Genomic DNA, 19,865 nt, shown 5'->3' on the forward strand with positions numbered 1-19,865 from the left:
TTCGGGGTTGGGAGCAGTCTTGGAAGGGAAACTCAAGAGCTTTCCCTTGTTGGGCTGCTATTTTCACTGACGAGCATGACAGCCAGGACTGGAGGTGGAACTGACCAGACTGCTACATTCACCAGTATGTGCACTGGCTTATGCAGGTTACAGACAGCACCTGACTCCGCACTGGCTGGCACACACAAGAAGTCAAGCCAGAGGTCACCATAGGAGAGGTTTCTTGGGGGACTCCCCAACTAATTAGTGGACTCAGACCCTGGCCAGAGGGAGAAAAATAACAATATATGTGGTCCAGCTTTGGAAAACATGTACAGGGACTAGGCCTCCTCAGCTGCTAAGTTTGTGCAATGATTAATATGCCAAGATGCCCGCGGGGTACATGCCAGCCAGCTCACTGATGCCAGGAGGGGATGCTGACTGGCTCAAAGGATGGAAAACACAACAGGTGGGATCACTCTCCTCAGCACACTTTGCAGCATGTTCCTGGGTGTGTGGATGCACTAAGGTGGACTTTCAACCAGCACACCTTGGAAAGATTTCCTCAACTCTGGCACAATGAAGCCAACAAAGCCTGAGAACTATCAAAACCACTCAAGTAGCACCCTTGGAACACTCAGTCCCACATCAGAGTCTTTATGGTGTCCTCAAAGGACAGCCTCCTCCCCTTTCCATGCTGTGGATACGGGACAGAGAAAAAAGTTCAAGCATCTGTACTGCCCACCTCTTCCACACCTCGAGTTTCCCTACCCAACATGGAAAGCCATATGGGTGTGCATTCCTCTCAACGATGTAAAGAAGAAGGAAAAAACAACAACAACAAAAACAAAACCAAAAATTAAAAAAAAAAAAAAACCATATTTTAATTGCCAGCCCCAAATGAGGTGGAACACTTGATGTTTGTATGTGATTCTCACACATGGCAGATACTGCCCTGATTTGCCTGTGTCTCTGCACCAGCCCCACGGCTCAAGCATCGCAAAATCTAAAAGTTGAGTTGTTAATAGAATGCTCCAATGCAAGCGTTTTTAGGAAAACTACTTCTGTTGATTTCTTTAGCGGTCCCACTCTAACATCACAGGACATTCTCCACAATAGCACCTATGCAGGAGTGGCAAGGCTTTTTTCTGCCACAGCCATTTCACACCTCACAGGCCATACAAAATTATCAATTTGTATTATGCTAAATGCTTTATCTGTAGTTTCATTTATTGCCCATAGTTTTTGTTGTTGTTTTTAAGTCAGATTTACAGAGAGGAGAGATAGAAAGATCCTCCAACCACTGGTTCACTCCCCAGGTGGCTACAACAGCTCTAGCTGATCCGAAACCAGGAGCCAGGAGCTTCCCTGCTGGGTCTTGCACACAGGTGTAGGGTCCTAAGGTTTTAGGGCATCCTCTACTGCTTTCTTAAGTCATAGGCAGGGAGTTAGATAGGAAGTGGAGCAGAATCCCTTTGGGATTCTGGCACATGCAGGGTGAGGATTTAGCCACTGAGCCATTGTGCTGGGCCCCTTGCCCATAGTTCTCTGAGTAACAACCATCAACATTTAAATTTAACAGTTAAGGCATGTTTAGGCACACAAAAAGGTAAGGGAATCTGCCAGATCATTTTCTAAAAATTCACTTTCCCTCATGGTCTGCTACCTTGTTTTCACATACGTTCCTTTCCACTGTGCTGGGGTACAGCAGGGCAGGGAGAAACCTCTTATGAAGCAAAATCAAGCCCCAGGAGCTTTAGGACACATATGACCTTTGCCAAGGATCAAAACATGTCAATCATTACCTGATTTTGAAATCTTTGAGTTTTTCTGCATTCAGTTTGGCTGTTAGGAAATCTGGAAGCTTTCGGCCCAGTTGGTGAAAACTGTACAACAAGCACTCCACGTAACTAAACTGCAACTTAGGTTCTTCATTCCCAGCATTCTCTCCATTTTCAGCTTCTTCAGGAGGGAGAGGCATGTACTCCTAGGGATGAGAGCATACGGAGGTTTGCAGCCTGCTCTAAACACCACAGTCAATATAAACAGAGTCAAGTGAATTTTAACACATGCTTCAAGACATGAAATCCTAACAACTGAAAGCAAAAAAAAAAAAAAATCTATTGGATCAATGCTGTATGCATGTCCACTGTTCCTATAAAGCTATTATCTGTTTGCCAATAGTAACAATGAAACCGAAGGCAGCTAGCATGCGTTAGGCACCTATCAATGAAGTCCTAAGAGTTAAGGTGAATTTTTCTAGGGTGGCAAAGTTAGTAATTCAGAGTGAGAACTGAATCTAGGTTTGACTTCAAAAGTTGATGTTCTTACTGACTACACTTTTTGAACTTCAAAAATCTGCTGAACATTACTAGTTCATATTATTCCAAGCATTGATTCTCTTCACTTTAAAGTGGCAGCAATGAATTCAATTTCAGTGCTGAAACAAACCACTAGCTTGCCTGTCTGGATGAGCACCAGAGGCCGAAAGACTACATTCATGCTAAAGCATATTGCCTGGCACCGTGTTGGTTACACACTGCTCACACTGAATACATTACTCATAACACTGGTGATGATTTTTTTTCAGATGGCCTATTTTTTCCCCATAATTACAACTGCAATGACAGATTTTAACTTCCTGGTTGCCAAAGCTACCTGGCCTGAGGCAGTTATGCAGTCAGGAAGAGATGACCTTTTGCAGTGCAAAACTCCAGTTTTCAGACTATCTGACACAGCCAGAACAATTCACAAAAATTTCTTTTACAGACCAAAAAAAACAGAGTAACACACAAAAAAACAGAGTAACACAAACATCTACCATCTAAACAGTGTTTTGGTATAAAGCATCAACAACAGAAGAAATGCTAACACAACTTTAAAAAACTTTTGTAGCAGCCCATATACTAAGATTGCTTAATCTGAATTTCAAAAGCCAGTTCTCCACAATTCAGAAACCAATGCCAATTTAGACTCTAGGGCTCTATACTGACTGCACCATAAAAAGAGAAAAACAAAGTCCTTACCAATAATTTATCAAAGAGTTTCCTTAAATTTGTTTCCAGCTTCTCCATGTCACCACAAAATGAACTCATCTCCGCCAACAATTTCAACACCTACAACAAACAAGTCTGTTACTACTACTATTTTTTTTTTTTTTCATAACTAGCAGGGACTATGAAGTGAGAATGATTCCATGATAATATTTAAATTCCCTTATTTTTGAAGATACTTTTATAAAATCATAATGTGATCAGAAAAATAGCTTTCGAGGTACGGTCCTACATTTGACTGTTGGGTGAAGTGAAGGTCAGAGGTTAAGCAATTCTGCAAAACCCCAATTTCCATCAGTTGCAGGGCACAGGCTAAAGCCCAGATCTCCTGACCCTGACTTATGTGAAAGGAGAAGGATGTTCACACTTTCTGCCATCCACCAGCAGTGACTGCGCTCATCACAAAGCAAAAACGTCGATCACACTTCATCGGTAACAGACTCGGGCAGTTTGTTCTTCCTTTAGGCACTCTCAGTCTGATGTTCCCAGGCCTGCCTGGGACATGTGAAGTAAGATATGTCAGTGCACAGTGAGCCTGTTCTCTGTCCCCGAGACCTGCAAGGGAAATGGCAACCCACTGCCATATTTTGACCCAATAATCATTATTAAATATTCTTCGGAATCATGCTATGAATTCTACTCTGTACACCCAAGATGAATCTAATTAAATGTGGGTAGACATAAGGGTACTTTAAAAAGTTCATGGCATAGAATTAAAAGACATATTTGGCTTTATATAAAAAAAATTTAAATGCATGCAAGTGAGGAAGCTATAAAAAGCCCATAGAAAGTATCAGATGAAAAACTGCAATGATTTAAAATATTTTTGCCTCTTTGAGAGGCAGATACACAAAGTGAGAGCTCCCATCACTAATTCACTCCCTAACTGTCTCCAATGATTCGTGCTGGGCTAGGCCGAGACTGAAGCCAACAGCCAGAAACTAAGCTGAGATGGCCTACATGAAAGGCAGGAACCAGCATCTGCACCAGTGAGACAGGCTAGAGTCAGGAACTGGAGCTGGGTATTGACAGGTGCCCTGATGTGGGATAGAACTGGTATTTTAAGTAGGCTAAAGGTCAACTTCTGAACTCATCTGTGAACTACATTTTCCATGAGCTTTCTGAGGTGCCTTGGCATTTATAAATAAAGGTAAGGTGCATTTATCATCACAGATATTGTGAAAAAAACATTTGTATAATGGAGAGACAAAGCAGAAAAGCAGTTAATTTCATTGGAAAAGAAGGAATAAAAGATATTTTGTGTTAATCTAATTTAAATTGGCTCTAAAAGTACTGGTTACAGATGAAAACTGTCATGAATTAAACACCTTATTTAAAAAGAGTAAAGCTAAAATTGTAGAAATTGACTATAATGTACTAGGGCAAACTAAATGAATGCAGGAATCATTCCCATGCAGTGAATCCTGGCCTGGGAGATTACAGGCTAGTCATTAGCAGACATTTAAACTATGCCTTTAGAAATCAGATCTAAGCCAGTAGTATGCATTTTTGTTAAAATGAGAGAATGCCTTCTTAGTTGCAAAAATAGAAATTTGCTCTTACCTCCAACTGTATATCAAGACCTTCCACTGGAGTAGTTAGGGTACCGAGGTTAGGAAGAACCTGCTCACAGAAATAAGTCACAAACCTTGTAGAATGGACGTTTTTCTGTTAAAAACAAAACAAAGAACATCAAGTTGTCAAAAAACAAACACTTTTGAGTATTACAGATTGTTATTCAAAAATGCTGAGCACCACAACACTAAACATCATGACTACAAGCATGATGAAATGCATATCCCAGGGCACCTGAGACATGACCCCGTGACCCACACCTCGCAGCAAGGCCATGTGGAGACCTGGGATGGCCACATCTGTGCACACTTCCAGCACAGTCAGGGCATGTGATGTCACAGGGCAGATTATTCAACTGTGCTTTTCAAGGTGTGTACATTCCAGAGCAAACACCAAACCACTGATTTTTGAGCTGTGATTCTCACAGCTTAAAAAATGTCTCTAAGCAAAAGTTGAAAGAAATTTCTTACTGCACTGGGTTCTCCCCTAACTCCCACCCCCACCTCCATAAAGCTGATTCTGTGTTAAGAACACTTTTATGGAAAGATGAGAAGAATGTTCAAATGAGCATCTATTAGAAATATCTATCACGAGTCACTGAAATGGCCACTACATAAAACAAAGAGCTCACAGAGAAGAGGGGCACTGCCTGCCGTGTGCACTGTAAGAGTCTGTCCACGCAGTCTGGGTCCGACGGGTTGAAGGTCTGCTCCAGGTCAGCCTGCTCAGCAACCAACTCCACAAGCTGCTGCCTGCCACTCACTGTCTGCAGGCTCTTTAACCCAGACAGGATTTTCATGAAGAGAACAAATTCTTCACCAGTTACATCTTCTAGGACCTAGGAGAAAATCAGACCAACAGTAACTCTGCTGCTTGAAAACAAAGAAAAACCAACAGTGGAATAAAGAAACACACTTATTTCATACCAAAGCAGGTTTCAGAATAAACCATGCATTCTCCAAGAATGCAAAAAATTTTACTTTCTCATGTATACAGATACACACACAGTATACACACACACTTACATAGTTCACCTATTTTTTTTTTTAAGATTTTTTTTTTTTTATTATTATTGGAAAGCGGATATACACAGAGGAGGAGAGACAGAGAGGAAGATCTTTCATCCAATGTTTCACTCCGCAAGTCAGCCACAACAGGCCGGTGCTGCGCCGATCCGATGCTGGGAACCAGGAACCTCTTCCAGGTCTCCCACGCGGGTGCAGGGTCCCAAAGCTTTGGGCCATCCTCGACTGCTTTCCCAGGCCACAAGCAGTTAGCTGGATGGGAAGTGGAGCTGCCGGGATTAGAACCGGCGCCCATATGGGATCCCGGTGCGTTCAAGGACTTTAGCCGCTAGGCCACGCTGCCAGGCCCATAGTTTATCTATTCTAAAGAGCTGCTAAGAATTAAAAATGCTTAAAATGGATGATTAAAAAAAGGCTGAGAAATTCTGTAGACTACTGAATCAGGTTCAGCCTCTGATATTTAAGTGCAGTCTCCTTCCTAACTATGAGTTGCTACACCCAAGTAAGAGACCATGCAAGTTTTATTTGAAGTCTTTCACATCAGTGCAGCTAAACCCTCTTTCACTGGCCAAGAGAAGCAAAACATCCTCTAGCACTACCAGTGCATACAGGTAGAACATGCTGGTCCTCCTAGATAAAGAATCATTGCTCTTTTCTAGGTGGAAAAAACAAAACAAAAGATCAATTTCTCTACTAATACAGAAAACACTGAATAATTTTGAGCATACTTTAAGCAAATATTATTTGCATGCTATAGTGCTTTGAAGTGAGTGAATTGTGAGACCCCTGATAATCCTAGCATCTGAGATCTCGCTATGCTAGATGTGTGGGTACACAGATAAGCAAGCACAGTCTCACATCCTTAAAAAGGTCAGAGTCCTTCAAAAAATTAAGGGGACTGGTGTTGTGGTGTAGTAGGAGAAGCAGTTACCTGCAGTGCTGGTATCCTATATTAGTATTGGTTCTACTCTGGGCTGCTCCATCTCTGCTCCAGCTCCTTGCTAATGTGCCGAGAGTAGCGGTGGAGGAGAGCCCTAGTGCTTGGGCCCTTTGCGCCCACATGAGGGACCTGAAGAAGCTCTTGGCTTCAGCTTGGTAAAATCCTGGTTATTCAGGCCACCTGGAGAGTAAACCCACAAATGGGATACCTTTCTCTCTCATCCTTCCTCCTCTCTTTAACTTTAGAATAAATCGTAAAACAAAAACAAAAACAAACCCACCCAAAACCAAAACCAGGTCATTTCAATAGGATGATATATCTTATTTTGAAATGATCCAGGATGTTAAGCAAACACCTTGAGGTTGGACAGCTGGGTAGGAGTTTCAGAAACTTTCCTGAATATCTATATTATCCTGAAAGATATACAAATTCTGAAATGATCACAAAGGACTAAAACCTGATTACATTAGAGATTTTCGTTTGCTTTACTTTTATTGGAAATCAAGATTTACAGAGTGGAGTGTTCAGCCGTGGGGTTGGGGCAAAGGGAGAACCCTGCAGTGTGGTGGCTGTGGTGGGTGCCACAGCCAGGCCGGACCCAATGCTGGGGACTCAGGCCAAAGTCACTGTCACAAGGCGGTGACTGAGTCCTAGGCTTTCTCCAGGCCGGAGAGATTTTGTCCCTCAGGGTAAGTACACCACGAGGGAAAGTTGGGAACTGGATTAAGGCCCTGGCTTTGCCCTGCCGCTATCATCTTGCAGCAGGAAGAGTTTGGGCAGTGTTCGGTTGTGGGGTTGGGACAAAAGGAGCCCCATGTAGTGTGGTGGCTGTGGGGGGTGCCCCAGCCAAGCCGGACCCATTGCTGGGGACTCAGGCCATGGTCACTGCCGCCAAGTGGTGACCAAGTTCCAGGCTTTGGGCAGCCTGCTGTCTGCCCGGCGGTGAGCTCTGCAGTTTTTAGGATACGTAATTGTTGCCTAGCAACATCCAGGGATAATGCCAGCGTGAGTGTAGGTGAGGGATGAATTCTGGGCGATTCCCAGCAATGGGGGTAACGGAACTTTCTGGCAAGTGTGGGGACTGAGGCCTGGAGGTTTGGAGGGTAGAGTCCATAAGATCTATTTGGGCCAGACTGATTCACCAGCTCACATGGGAATCCTGAGATGGGCTGTTAGCGTAGAGCATCACTGACTGCCACACACCAGTCCACACGAAAGCTATGGCCTGTCTGGCTGGGCTAGGTACCAGTACCCGACTGGGTGGTGGAACAGGGGATAAGTCACACTTGGCAAGGTCAAGACACTAACCAGCACATGAGAAAAACAGGTCTGGGGATAGATTCGGTGGGGGAAGTGTGAGCCCAACCTTGTGGAAATACAAGTCCCACTGGCTAGCTCGCAAGCTAATGGTGGTGACCATGGAACCTGCCATCACTTACAGGTAAAGGAACCGACAACAGTATGGGCAGGTCAAGGCAGCAGCACCTGAAGGTGCGTCCTAAAACAGGATGTGGGGTGGGCCGAGCTGCAACTGGAAGGGGACAGAACAGAAATCAGGATGGAGCACAGGTCATGCCGAACTACGTTCTTAATACCAACTGGTCTGCGTGAGCCACAGATGCTAGGCCACAGCATCAAAGGCAAAGGCCAAATCAGGTGAGGGGCTATGCCAACTGGGTCAGAGCAACTACTAGCATGCACATAATCTAGGGCTGGGAATAGGATCAGTTGGGGAGCTTTGAGAGTACATTCTTGCTGGGTTGGGGCTCCCACAGGAGAGAGTGGGGAACAGAGTGGGGGCTGCATTCTGGTTTGGATATGGCTGCAATCTCCCTTGGTGCAAGTGTAACCTGGGCTGGGTCCAACTAACGAGGCTAGACGCCAGCACCATTAGGTGCTCTGGAGAACCTGGGTAGATGTAGGATGGACTAGGCTAGGTCTCTGCCCCTACTGAGCCATACGTGAGCGGAGTCTGGGTATGGACGAGCCTTGGCTGGGCTGAAACATCCAACAGTAAGAACTGGAATGGACTGAAGGCCAGCAAGGAGGGCTGGCCCATGGACCCACCACTACGCGCAAGATCTGGCACAGGGAGAGGTTCTGATGGAAGAGCTTGGGCAACTCCTCTGGCAGGACACAGTCCTTGCAGGTGAGCGCAAGAACCACGGTAGGGAACAACCCAGACCAGGCCAGAGAAAGATACCCACCAGCATACATTAGGCATAGGTGGTGGGCAGACCAGGCTGAACCAGTTCATATCACCCGCTGGTGAATCCGAGCAACAGAACAGAGTGGGGTTGGGCTGGGTTCGGTTGCGACACAAACCAGTGCACCTTACAGAATGCCAAGGTGAGGTGGGCCTTATACCAGACTGGCATGCAGCACCCAAACAGCACATGTGAGAACCAGGGAGGGAGGGGGAAAAAGCCGCAACCTACTGGACAACCACTCCCACTGGAGAGCATAAGTCGGGATGGGGGCAGACCAGACCAGGCAGGGCTACAACACGTGTGGGACTCATGTGAAATAGATCAGGGAAAAGCCAGCCTGGGCTGACTGTTCCAACTCATGCAAGCAAAAATTAGAGAGGGTAAGGGGCTGGGCTTTGTCACAGCATTAGCTGGCAGAGGCTGGCACTGGGGGCTAAATCTGTCAAGTTAAAACTCCAGAACCACCTGGAGAGTGCATAATCTGGGAGTGGGAGTGGCACAGTAGGGAAATAGTGGGCACCTCTCTCTTGGGTTGCCACTCCCACTGGGGAGCACTAAAACCAGGACGGGGCAGGGGTGGTTAGACAGAAAGGGACCCACCAGTATGTGTAGGGTTGGTTGGGTTGAACTAGGCTTCAACTCCCACTGACATGTACGAGAGCTAAATGGGATGTGGGACAGACTGAACAAGTCTGCGGTACATACTAGCAAGCATGGGAACCAGGGTAGGGAGAGGGCCTGGTGGGGCTATGGGGAGTCGCCCCAACTAGGCTGCAGCATCCACTGGTCTGCATGAGGGCCGAGTATGAAGTGGGCAGGATCGGGCTGGGCTGTAACAACCTCTGGTTTGCGTGGAAGATAGGGCTGGAACAGAACTGATCCAGCAATTGCAATGACCTATGTGCATAAGCTGACTGGGGTGATGGACGGTGCCGGACCCGGTACTGGCCAGCCCACACAAGAATCAGTTCTGGGATCACCTCAGAGAAAGTTTCTTTGGAGATCCCTCCAACTTAACTGCTGATCTCAGAGCAGAATTCATCGCGATTAAAACAGCAAGACTGGCAGCAATTCAGCACTGTAGAACTATCAAAACTGCTTGAGTAGGACCCTCGGAGCGTGCCCCACCTCGGGGACCTGCAATGGGTAGGAGGCCATTTGTTTCTCCCCGGACCCCAGACACAGGGGTAAAAATGATGATTTTAGTGTGGAAACAATGGTATTACCCACTTATCTGTAGCCCTTGACCCTTTGTACCCTAATCAACTATATAAGATTCTAATAAATAAATAAATAAATAAATAAAATCAGAAAAAAATTTTAGAGTGAAGGAGAGACAGAGAGAAAGATCTTCCATGTGCTGGCTGACTCCTCTGTTACCCGCAACAGTTGGTGCTGAGCTGATCCGAAATCAGTAGCCAGGAGCTTCTTCTGGGTCTCCCATAATAGTTGTAGGGTCCCAAGGTTTTGGGCCATCCTCTACTGCTTTCCCAGGCCACAAGCAGAGGGCTGGATGGGAAGTGCAGCAGGAGGGATACGAACTGACATCCATATGAGATCCCAGGTGTGCAAGGCGAGGACTTTAGCTACTAGGCCTTAGTGCCAGGCCCATGATTACATTAATTTAAACTGATCTATGCTCGCTATGGATGACCAAATTGCTCAGGACAATATTAAAAGAAGTTAAAGAAGTTTCTACGGTGGTTCTTACACACCAGCCACACAGAACACTGATACAAAACGATCGATGCAAATATTTCATTTTGCTTTAGAAAACTTCTGCTAAATAATGACTGAAACTTACCTTTTTGGATTCAGTTAGTACAAGCTCCTCTACCTCCTTTGTTAGGACTTCATCTGGTAAAGTCTTAAGTTTTGTTGAAAGGAACTTAATTGCTCGTTCTCTAACAATGTCTTCACCTTGAAGTATTTGGCTGAATAAACCACCTAAAGTCCCTGCAAAACAAACAGTTATCTGTAGCAAGTCACTCAGGCAGTGTTTTCACGGCTTGCAATTAAGCTTCATTTATAGCATTTCTTCTCAAATTAACAAACACACTGCATGCCACCAATGCTTGTTACGGTTAGCTTGAATTTCTATAGCCCTAAACCTCAGAGCGATTTTACCCGGGTTAGCTTGAGCTTGACTTTTCTATCCTTAACAGAATCTTTGACATTCTGGAAAAATTGCTTTAAAGTGGCAAAGGAGTCTTCCACACTATTAGATCTATTAGATTTCTATTAGAAAATTTGATCTATTTTTGCAGTTATTTCTTCTGGGTTTTTCTAGTCACAAATTGCTTAAGTGAGGGAGATTTCTCCAGAACACCTGAGCAAAGCCCAGGCCGTCTCCTTAGTGAATCACGCCAATCCTCTGGTTTTTAAGGGATGAAACATAATTCAGAGTAACATCAGGGCTTACCTTTGGCATCCATCTTAAATATGCTTAACAGGGCGTTATTCACTAAGTTAAATTCTGCAGAGTCATCTGGGTAGAGAAAAAGTGACACAATATAAAAGAAATGGAAAATATTGGTATTTTCAAACTAAAGAGTCAACAGTTTTCAGATTATATTGGCAGTAATCTTGAAACTATGGAATTCTCTTAAAAACCAAAGATATGGCTTCCTTTCTAAGAGTCAGATCTGGCCTCCCCAACTAATTTTTAATTTCAAGGTGATGCAATACAGAAAATTCAAGATATCAGGGGTGGATCGATAGTATGCATCAAAATTCCCAAGAGACTGGAGTCATTACATCTTCATAAGCAGGATGTGAAGAACCCTAAAGTTTTCTGCTTTTGTGATTCTGTCTTAATTGCTTGGCTGGGGGATGTGTGAACTCCAGGCCTGATAGTCTAGGTGACACCCGGCAGGTCACATAGGCAGACCACTCCTCAGGAAGGAGGTACCTGGTGTTTGATAAGATTCCCCGCCCTATAGCTCATCAGTTTGTACTTTTTGATAGTTGCTTGCTTCAAACCCACCAATAGAAGCCTGCTAAATGATGACTGTATAATTAATAGCCTGAAATGTATAAGAATCCTGTGCTGTTTAACCTGGGGGCTCTCTCCTTCTCTTTTGCCCTCCCTGAGGGCCCTCCTCCATCCCTGCTGGGTTGGGGTGGGGAGTGGCTGGGAGACCTAGGTTAACCTAAATAAACCACCTTTATGCCTTAGCACCACCTTCAGACTTGATGATTTTTCTGGGGATATCAAAATCCAGCACAACAGATGGAAAACAAAACACTATCAGGAATTACATGGCCAGAAGTTAGCCAACTCTGAATGGCAGCCATTTCGACTCTATGAGAAACAGGGTCTTCACCACTACCCTCCACCCCTCACCCTCAGAGCTTCAGAGTCTGTATTTATACACAAAGGCAATAACCAGATTGGTTACCTGTCTGCAAAAGTTGGGTCAGTATATCTGCCACCCGGGGAAGGTTCTCTCCAGTGGCAAACTGAGGCAGCTCTTTAATGGCCTGTCTTCGAATCTGGTCACAATATTAAACAGAAAATTAATCAAAGACTAACAACAACTCATTCCGCCTTTTAGGAATACACAAATCAAAATTACAACGAAAGAGTCTGAAAATTATAAAACATTAGCATTCTATTAGTTTAAAAAGAACTTTAACTACATTTCAACACTCAAGTTTCACAGGTTACTAAAACAAAATGTACTGGGAAGGGACATTAAGTATAATACCTAACTAGAGTAGATACATTTCAGAGAAGTAAAAAAAAAAAAGTTTTTCTACCAATTATATAAAAGTGCTGCCCCTCAGCATGTAATAACAGTATTCCTCAGGAACAACTACTCTGTGACAATGTCATACACACCTTATTTTAGAAGTTTTGGTACTATTTAACACTGTATTTGTAGATTACTCTGTGTGCTTAATTACAAATACCGATCTAGGCTTACAAGCCTTTACATAAGAAAGAGTATTTCTTCTGACTCACACAATTATTACAAAGACCAATTATTTTTTCTGTCATGCAAAATACCAAAGGCTGTCACAGGCTCTATTTAATGACGGAAATAACCAAGCAAGCACAGAATGATTAAAAACGCACAACCTAATTTCACATGCACAATGAATACAATTCGTGAAAAAAAACCATAACCCATTTTTAACAATGGATCACAGATAAGCAAAACAAAGCACTGTGTATTTTCTGTGTTTTTCCACCACCAAAAGGTGATGAAAGAGCTAACGCTTATGCTCAGGTGCAGACTGAAGCCTGGGTGCTGGGTCAAGCCAGGCGCTCCTTCACTGTGTGCAGGTCTGAGTGCTCCTTCAGTGGTATTTGCGCTCACAAAAACAGAGCTGGCTCAGGGGCTTCAGCCATGACTTACAGAAACGTCTTCATCCTCACAGAGGTCTAACTGCGCATTGATAGCAGAGTCAGCCAATTCTGGAAAATGCTTGAAGAATTTTGGAATAAACTGAGCTGCTAATCGTTTCTCCTTGGTACCACCTTTCACACCATCCAATATCACTTGGTAAGCATCTTTATGCTGAAAGAAAAGAGTAAAGCAGAAAAGACACACAATTTTAAAGGCTAGGAAACTAAGTAGAAAAGTAACATTCTCCAAGTCGGATTCCAATTTTTACGCAGGCTAGGAAATGGTGCTTATTTGAGGAGTTTCAATGCTTAAATCAGACTTGCATCTGCCCACCCTGTTTCTTCTTCATTCTCCCCTCCTTGTGAGGGCAGGAGGACGACTAATTCCAAGGGTGGCGGGGGTGGGGGAGTTAATATGTTAATGCTCAACACTTTTGAGGCCCGGGACGGGCATAGCACGTAAAGCCGCCATGATACCAGCATCCTACATGGCGCCCGTCTGAGTTCCAGCTGCTCATCTGACCAACTCTCTGCCAATGTGCCTGAGAAAAGTGGCAGAAGATGGCCAGGTCTGCCAGGAGGAAGCCCCAGGAGGAAGCTCCTGGCTTTGAACCAGCTGATGCAGGATTCCTCCCTGACTCTTCCTCTTGTTCTCTGTTTTCTTGCTCTCTGTAGTTACTTAAAAACAAACAAACAAAAGTCTAAAAATAAACAAAACCCCCCAAAACCAAAAATCTTAAAAAAGTTGGGAAATACAGCTTCACAGTATTTTGAAATGGTAGCACATTATTTAAATAGCTAATGTTGGGATACAACCTTTTTTTTTTTTAAGATTTGCTTAAGTCAGAGTTACATAAGGAAAAACAGAAAGACAAACGGAGAGAGAGAGAGGGAGAGAGAGGAGGGAAAGAGACAAAAGGAGCTCTTCCAGTTCTCCCACGTGGGCCACTTGAGCCATCTTCCACTCCTTTCCCAGGCGCATCAGTAGGAAACTGGATCAGAAATGGAGTAGCCAGGACGTAAATGGGTTAAACGGGTACCCAAATGGGATGCCCATGGCTTAACTCTACATTTCAATGCTGGCTGCTCAAAGTCTGATACCACGCATTACAACAACTCATTCAAAGCCTGTTGTGACTGTTCACCTTGAGAAACTCAAAAGGAAACAGTAAGCGTTCAATCTTCCTTGCACACTTGCTTCCCTTTTCCACATGGCAAGCATCAGTAATATAGGACGTATGCATACACACACCTTTTGTCCAGTTATTGATATTCTGAACAGAATACTGATTCCTAAATACCACACTTCTCCAAGTTTAACTTCCTCATGGATGCAGACCCAGAATCAGTCCTTTAGAAGTTTTTACTTTGAGGTTTATTATACTTGTACATGTCTCAGTACAGTGAGTCCAAAAAATCACAGCTGATTTTCGCACCACCTTACATTCCTGTTGTGGGCTGCTTTGCAAAACCAAAGACCTCCGACATGCTTAACTTTTTGCAAGATACCACAAATCTAATATCCTTTCATCTAAAGCTCTACAGATACGCGTAAGCCAACTAAAAAAAAAAAACACCACCCTTCTTATATATTAAATGTAAAGTTTCTGCCTGAAATGGAGTCTGGTGATCAAATAAAGAAGAACCATTAATAACATTTCTGGAACTGATGATGTTTTGCAGACATGCCTCACCAGGTGCTCTTCAGATGAGAAAAGCCAAGGCGCACTGGCCATGCAGTCACTAGTCCAGCCACACAGCACATCAAACAGCAGATACACACCAGAACACGATTCTGCTGTGCCTAACACCAAGCTTCCTTAAGTAGAATCCTTCAAATTTGTTACGAAATCATAAAACAGGGAGAAAAAAAATCATGCCAGAGCTAGAATGGCTGAACATAAAATTTAAGTTGTAAGTAAAGCCTCCCACCAGCAGTGATCCCCAAGCAGAGCAAGTCCCTGGCAGGTAAAGACATTTTAACACATGCAAGCTAGAAACCAGAGTGTCTACCAAGGAGAGATAATTTAGCAGCTTTTACTAACAGATCACCCTTCAACTGAAGAACAAGTGTTGTTCTTCCTTGGAGTGGGGATACAGTACAGGATCTCTGTGCACTCACTTCTCTGGCTTCTCACTGGGGATCCGACAGAGGAGTTTATGTTCAATGACCCCCCCCCCCCCCAGTGACAGCTAGGACCCTTTACTACAACAAACACCCCAAGCAGCACACAGCACTCATTATTTCCCTCCCTCCTAATTACAACTGTTATCTTTGTTAGATGCATAACTTTGTGATCCTGACAAGAAGTACTTAACTTGTACACAGTTTAAAAATTTCCCTTTCCCTTCTTTCTTTCTGAGAGAGGGTCCCATCCACTGGCTATTTCCCCTAAATGCTTGTAATGTCCACAGCTGGGGCCAAAACAGGGCGCCAGCGATTCTAACTGTATTCAGCTCTCCCACGCGGGTGGCAGGAATCCCACCATCTGAGCCGTCACTGCTGTTCCAACGCTGCTCCAGTGGGCAATGAGTCAGAATTACAGGCAGACAGTCGTTCAGCCTGGACACTTACGGGGAGGTGGGGGTGTTTTAACTCTTAAGACTCTATGCCTGCCCCCCGTGAATACTTCTACTGTATTCTAAATCTACATACTCTGGTGTACTTTTAGTACTTAACTTAGAAAGCAGAACTCTAAAGAGGCCCCGGAGAGACTTTTAAGTGAGGAAATCAGGTACAGTTCAACCCACATCTATCCAAGTTAGAGATAGTCAAACAGTCAACAGTGAAAAGTGGTCAGTGAATTGTTCCGTAAGGCCATGTGCGGGTTCAGGTGTGGCCTCTCAGAAACAGGACATCATTTCAGAGGACAGACACACTGTTCAGGTATAACTGAAAATGAAAATGGTCACGCTGAACGGCAGTTTTCTTCCTCAGACTCAATAATTCTAATTTGCATTCAGTACAAAGGTTGTTAATATTTCACTTAATTTGACGTCTGTCAGTTCAGCTTCATCACACAAAAGGGGCAGTGCTTTGTAAGAATGACAGGCAGAGGAAAGACAGGGAGAGTCCATTGCCGTTTTACTCTCTAAACGCTGAACGACCAGGGCAGGCAATGACCGCACAAGAGGGCCTGGCACAATGGCTCAGTGGCCAGCTCCTCGCCTTGCACATGCTGGGATCCCATATGGGTGCCAGTTCATGTCCAGGCTCCTCCGCTTCCCATCCAGCTCCCTGCTTGGGGCCTGGGAAAGCAGTGGAGAACAGCTCAAAGCCTTGGGACCCTGCACCCATGTGGGAGACCTGGAAGTGACTCCTGGCTCCTGGCTTCAGACTGGCTCAGCTGTGGCAGTTGCAGGCACTTGGGGAGTGAACCAGCAGACGGAAGATATGTCTCTCCTTCCCTCTATAAATATGCCTTTCCAATAAAAATAAGTCTTAAAAAAAAGTGAACTGATATCCTCTTTGAGTTCTTGACATTATTAATTACATTAATATTACAAATACATTACATTTACATCAACATTACAAGTCACAGCCTAAAACCCGCCATCTTTGCTGACAAGCAGTTTCAGGCCCCTTCCCTAAAAGGAAAGGAGTATTACTGAGCTGAGCAGACTTCATAGGTATGATAGCTTATCCCAGAATGCACTGCGTTGAGCCCAAGCAAACCACTGTGCTTGAATATGCAGAGATGTTTCTGTTGTAAACAGTCATCTACGGGCAGTCATCACCCCATTTCCAGGGATTCATGCCCAACTCTGGCGGCCAGGACCTGGTCTGATGCACGGTGGGGTTTGGGCAGGAAGTGCCTGTTTAGAGTCCCAGATGCCCCACCACTTCTCCTACTCTTACAATGATGCACTTGTTCAATTGAAAGAGAGCGGGAAGAGGAGGGGATAAGGAAACTGATGCTCCATCCAGGGTTTACTTCAGATGATCGCAAGGGCCCTACAGAGACAGGAGCCACAGGTTTCAGGTGAGTCCCCCAAGGACGGTAGGGGCGCAAACACCTGGGCCTTCTCCCGCTGCTTTTCCCAGGTCATTAGCAGGAGCTGGATCAAAAGTGGAACAGCCAGGACAGGAACCAGTGCTTCTAAGATAATCCCACACTGCAGGTGGCAGCTTCACCAGCATTGCCACAGCACCGGCCCCTGGCTACTCCACTTCTGATCCAGTTTGTTGCACATACACCTGGGAAGGCAGCAGGTGACGGAGCAAATACTTGAGGCCCTGGCAAGCACAAGAGAAGACCTGCAGAGCTCCTGGCTTCTGGTTTGGGCCTGGTCTAGCCCTGGTGGACGCTGCCAGTCAGCAAACCATGGAAGGAAACATTTCTCTGTCTTCTGTCACTCTTTCAAATAAACAAATCTAAAAACAAAAACTGACAAAGCCCCTAAAACTATACTGAATAAAACTGCTGGCCTAGATGAAAAGGTTCCTCTGGTTTTCAGCGAACCTCTGTCTCTTGAACATTCTCCCTGAGATGAGGACAAACTTCTGCCTTGAGAGGAGCATATTTTTGAACGTTTGGGGGAAGGGAGCCCACCGCCAGGATTCCCTCAGCCCCTTCAAACAGCAGCTCTCCCGCTGCCCACCTTTCCTCCAGAAAACCCAGCTTAGAGGACCAGAGTAACAGCAGGTATGTGTCTCAGAGCCCCTGAAGGCTCCTGATGCTCTAACTTCCAGACAGCACTCTCACTCAACTGGTAATAAGTAACCACGTCCAATGTACCTGGAACAATTGGCTACAATCTTTCCCAATTCAGTGGCAAATGATTCATGCAAGCATCCTAGGATGTGTTTACTAGCTCCCCCTGGGAATTACAACACAAACCAAAACCATGGTGGGTGGGCTGACTCTACTCCCCCCACCCCTTTTCTCCGTGTCAGTATCCACTGCTTGGTAACGGAGATTTCCTACCGGAATGGAAATCGGCAGGGCAGCAAAACCACTTGCTACCTGACCTCAGTACATTTAGAACTCTAGACCAAGTCGCAGTAAGAGCCCCCTTTTTTCTTTTCTTTTCCTTTTTTTTTTTTTTAATCACAGCTCAGAAAGTTTCTACTTGAACCACACCCAGGGACGAGAGATGCCCCGGGGGAGCTCAGTCATGTCACCGGACACCAACTGCGGACAGGGGGCATCACACAGGATCCCCCGGCTACGCAAGCCACCTCCGGGAGGCCCCCGACCCGGAGACCCACGGAGTCCCACGCCGAGGGCCGGCAGCCGCTGCAAGCCGGCCGGGCTTACGCTGAGCGCCAACTCCCGGCGCGCACAACGCACTCTGCCCTTCTCTCCGCCGCCAGCCCCAAGGGCTTTTGTTTTTGTTTTCCCCTTCGCAGCACTTTTCACTGAAGCCAAACAAGCCTCAAACGCTCAGTGGCCATGCCAGTAGAGCAGGAATCCTGGCGTCGGCGCCCGGGGCGCCCCGCAGGCGCTCCAAGCATCCCTCTCCCCTGGAAACACAGCGGGACCAAAGTACGTAGGGAGGGGAGGAGGGGTACGGTCCCACTTCGGCTTCTCAAAAACTCGTGTCTCTTGGGCACTTTGCTAAAGCCGCCGGGGGAGGGGGTTGGGTGGGGATTGGCTTTTTTTGGGAGGGGGACTTCTGGAGGAACGCGCTCGGACTGACCTTGGGAGGACTGTGAGCTCCCCACCCCACTCCACGGAAAGCAGAGACCCGCAGAGCAGCCCGCAGCGCGCACAGTCCGGGCTCGGCGAGCCCCAAAGCCCGCGCTCCCGGGGGAACGGGGCCTCACCCCGCCGCCAGGCCCCGCAGGCCGCCCGGGGCACCCACCTGGCCCACTTGCTCCGTGGCGTCGGCCAGGATGCCGTAGTTGCGGTAAAGCTCCTCCACCGTCGGCATGGTCGGTCACAAGCCCCCGGCCCACTCCCGCGCTGCTCGCCGTCGCCTCGGAACCCCTCCAAGCCCGCGACCGGCACTCGGAAGCCGCCAGCTGCCGCCAGGGCCGCAGCCAGTCACCGCGCACACGGCCGCTCCGCCCCCAACGTCTGCGTGCGGACGCGAGCGACGGGAGCGGCCTTGGTGGCGCGCCCAGCGCCGCCCGCCGCTCGACCGCCCTCTAAGGGTGGGCGGTGCGAAGAGCGACTTGGGCGATCCCATCAGTTCGAGATCCTGTCTGGGAGCTTTGGGGGAAAGAAAGATCCTTGCGCTTCTGCCCTTCAGAGGTCTTAAGTTTGCCAGGAAAGTCTTCTTATACAGAGGAAGTGCAAGGATAGGTGTGAGGGAAGATACAATCGCGTTTGTTTCAGGATTCAAGGAAAGCAGCTTCGTGTTTTGTGGCAATAGTGGGTCACGGGTCTCCGGGTTAACTAGGAGCATTTCCATTTCATTCCCTAAAACAATCCAGTCCACCAAACTGAAAAAAGTTGGAGTCAAGTTTGTCCTCTGGGAAGTGTATCTTGCTTGCTGCTTGTGTAGGTATCTCGGGTACTTCGCTACTCGCAAAGTCGGAGAGCCTAACAAGTTACACCTGTTGTTGCTGCCGGCTAGGAGTTTTTAAGATACAAACTTGGATGGGGGGGAAAAAGCCACAAATTGAGAAACGGGTGTTAGGTGACGAAGTTTATAGAAAACAACCATGCAAGACAAAGTTATGTGCTTTATGTCTAAAGGGGTGTTAACATGAGAATTGCAACGCTGGACCATGGAACTGCACATAGATGATAAAGACACAAAAATGGTATCTTTTTCCAA

The 19,865-nt window shown here is 46.0% G+C and overlaps 1 protein-coding gene across 2 annotated transcripts in view; it reads right to left on the reverse strand.

Annotated features, from left to right (window-relative positions):
- Positions 1-19,160, reverse strand: part of API5 (apoptosis inhibitor 5) — a 30,742-nt gene extending 11,582 nt beyond the window's left edge. For both annotated transcript variants that reach the window (XM_004585392.4, XM_004585391.4), the window contains exons 1-9: positions 18,945-19,160; positions 13,147-13,308; positions 12,184-12,277; positions 11,205-11,270; positions 10,587-10,738; positions 5,239-5,445; positions 4,596-4,700; positions 3,006-3,095; positions 1,785-1,966 (exon numbers count right to left, since the gene is read on the reverse strand). In XM_004585392.4, coding sequence (XP_004585449.2) covers positions 1,785-1,966; positions 3,006-3,095; positions 4,596-4,700; positions 5,239-5,445; positions 10,587-10,738; positions 11,205-11,270; positions 12,184-12,277; positions 13,147-13,308; positions 18,945-19,013 — 1,127 coding nt within the window. In that variant the 5' untranslated portion in view covers positions 19,014-19,160. The remainder of the gene's footprint in view (positions 1-1,784; positions 1,967-3,005; positions 3,096-4,595; positions 4,701-5,238; positions 5,446-10,586; positions 10,739-11,204; positions 11,271-12,183; positions 12,278-13,146; positions 13,309-18,944) is intronic.
- Positions 19,161-19,865: the final 705 nt, after the last annotated feature.

The sequence above is a fragment of the Ochotona princeps genome, chromosome 4 (genome assembly GCF_030435755.1).
Source record: "Ochotona princeps isolate mOchPri1 chromosome 4, mOchPri1.hap1, whole genome shotgun sequence".
Lineage (NCBI taxonomy): Eukaryota > Metazoa > Chordata > Mammalia > Lagomorpha > Ochotonidae > Ochotona > Ochotona princeps.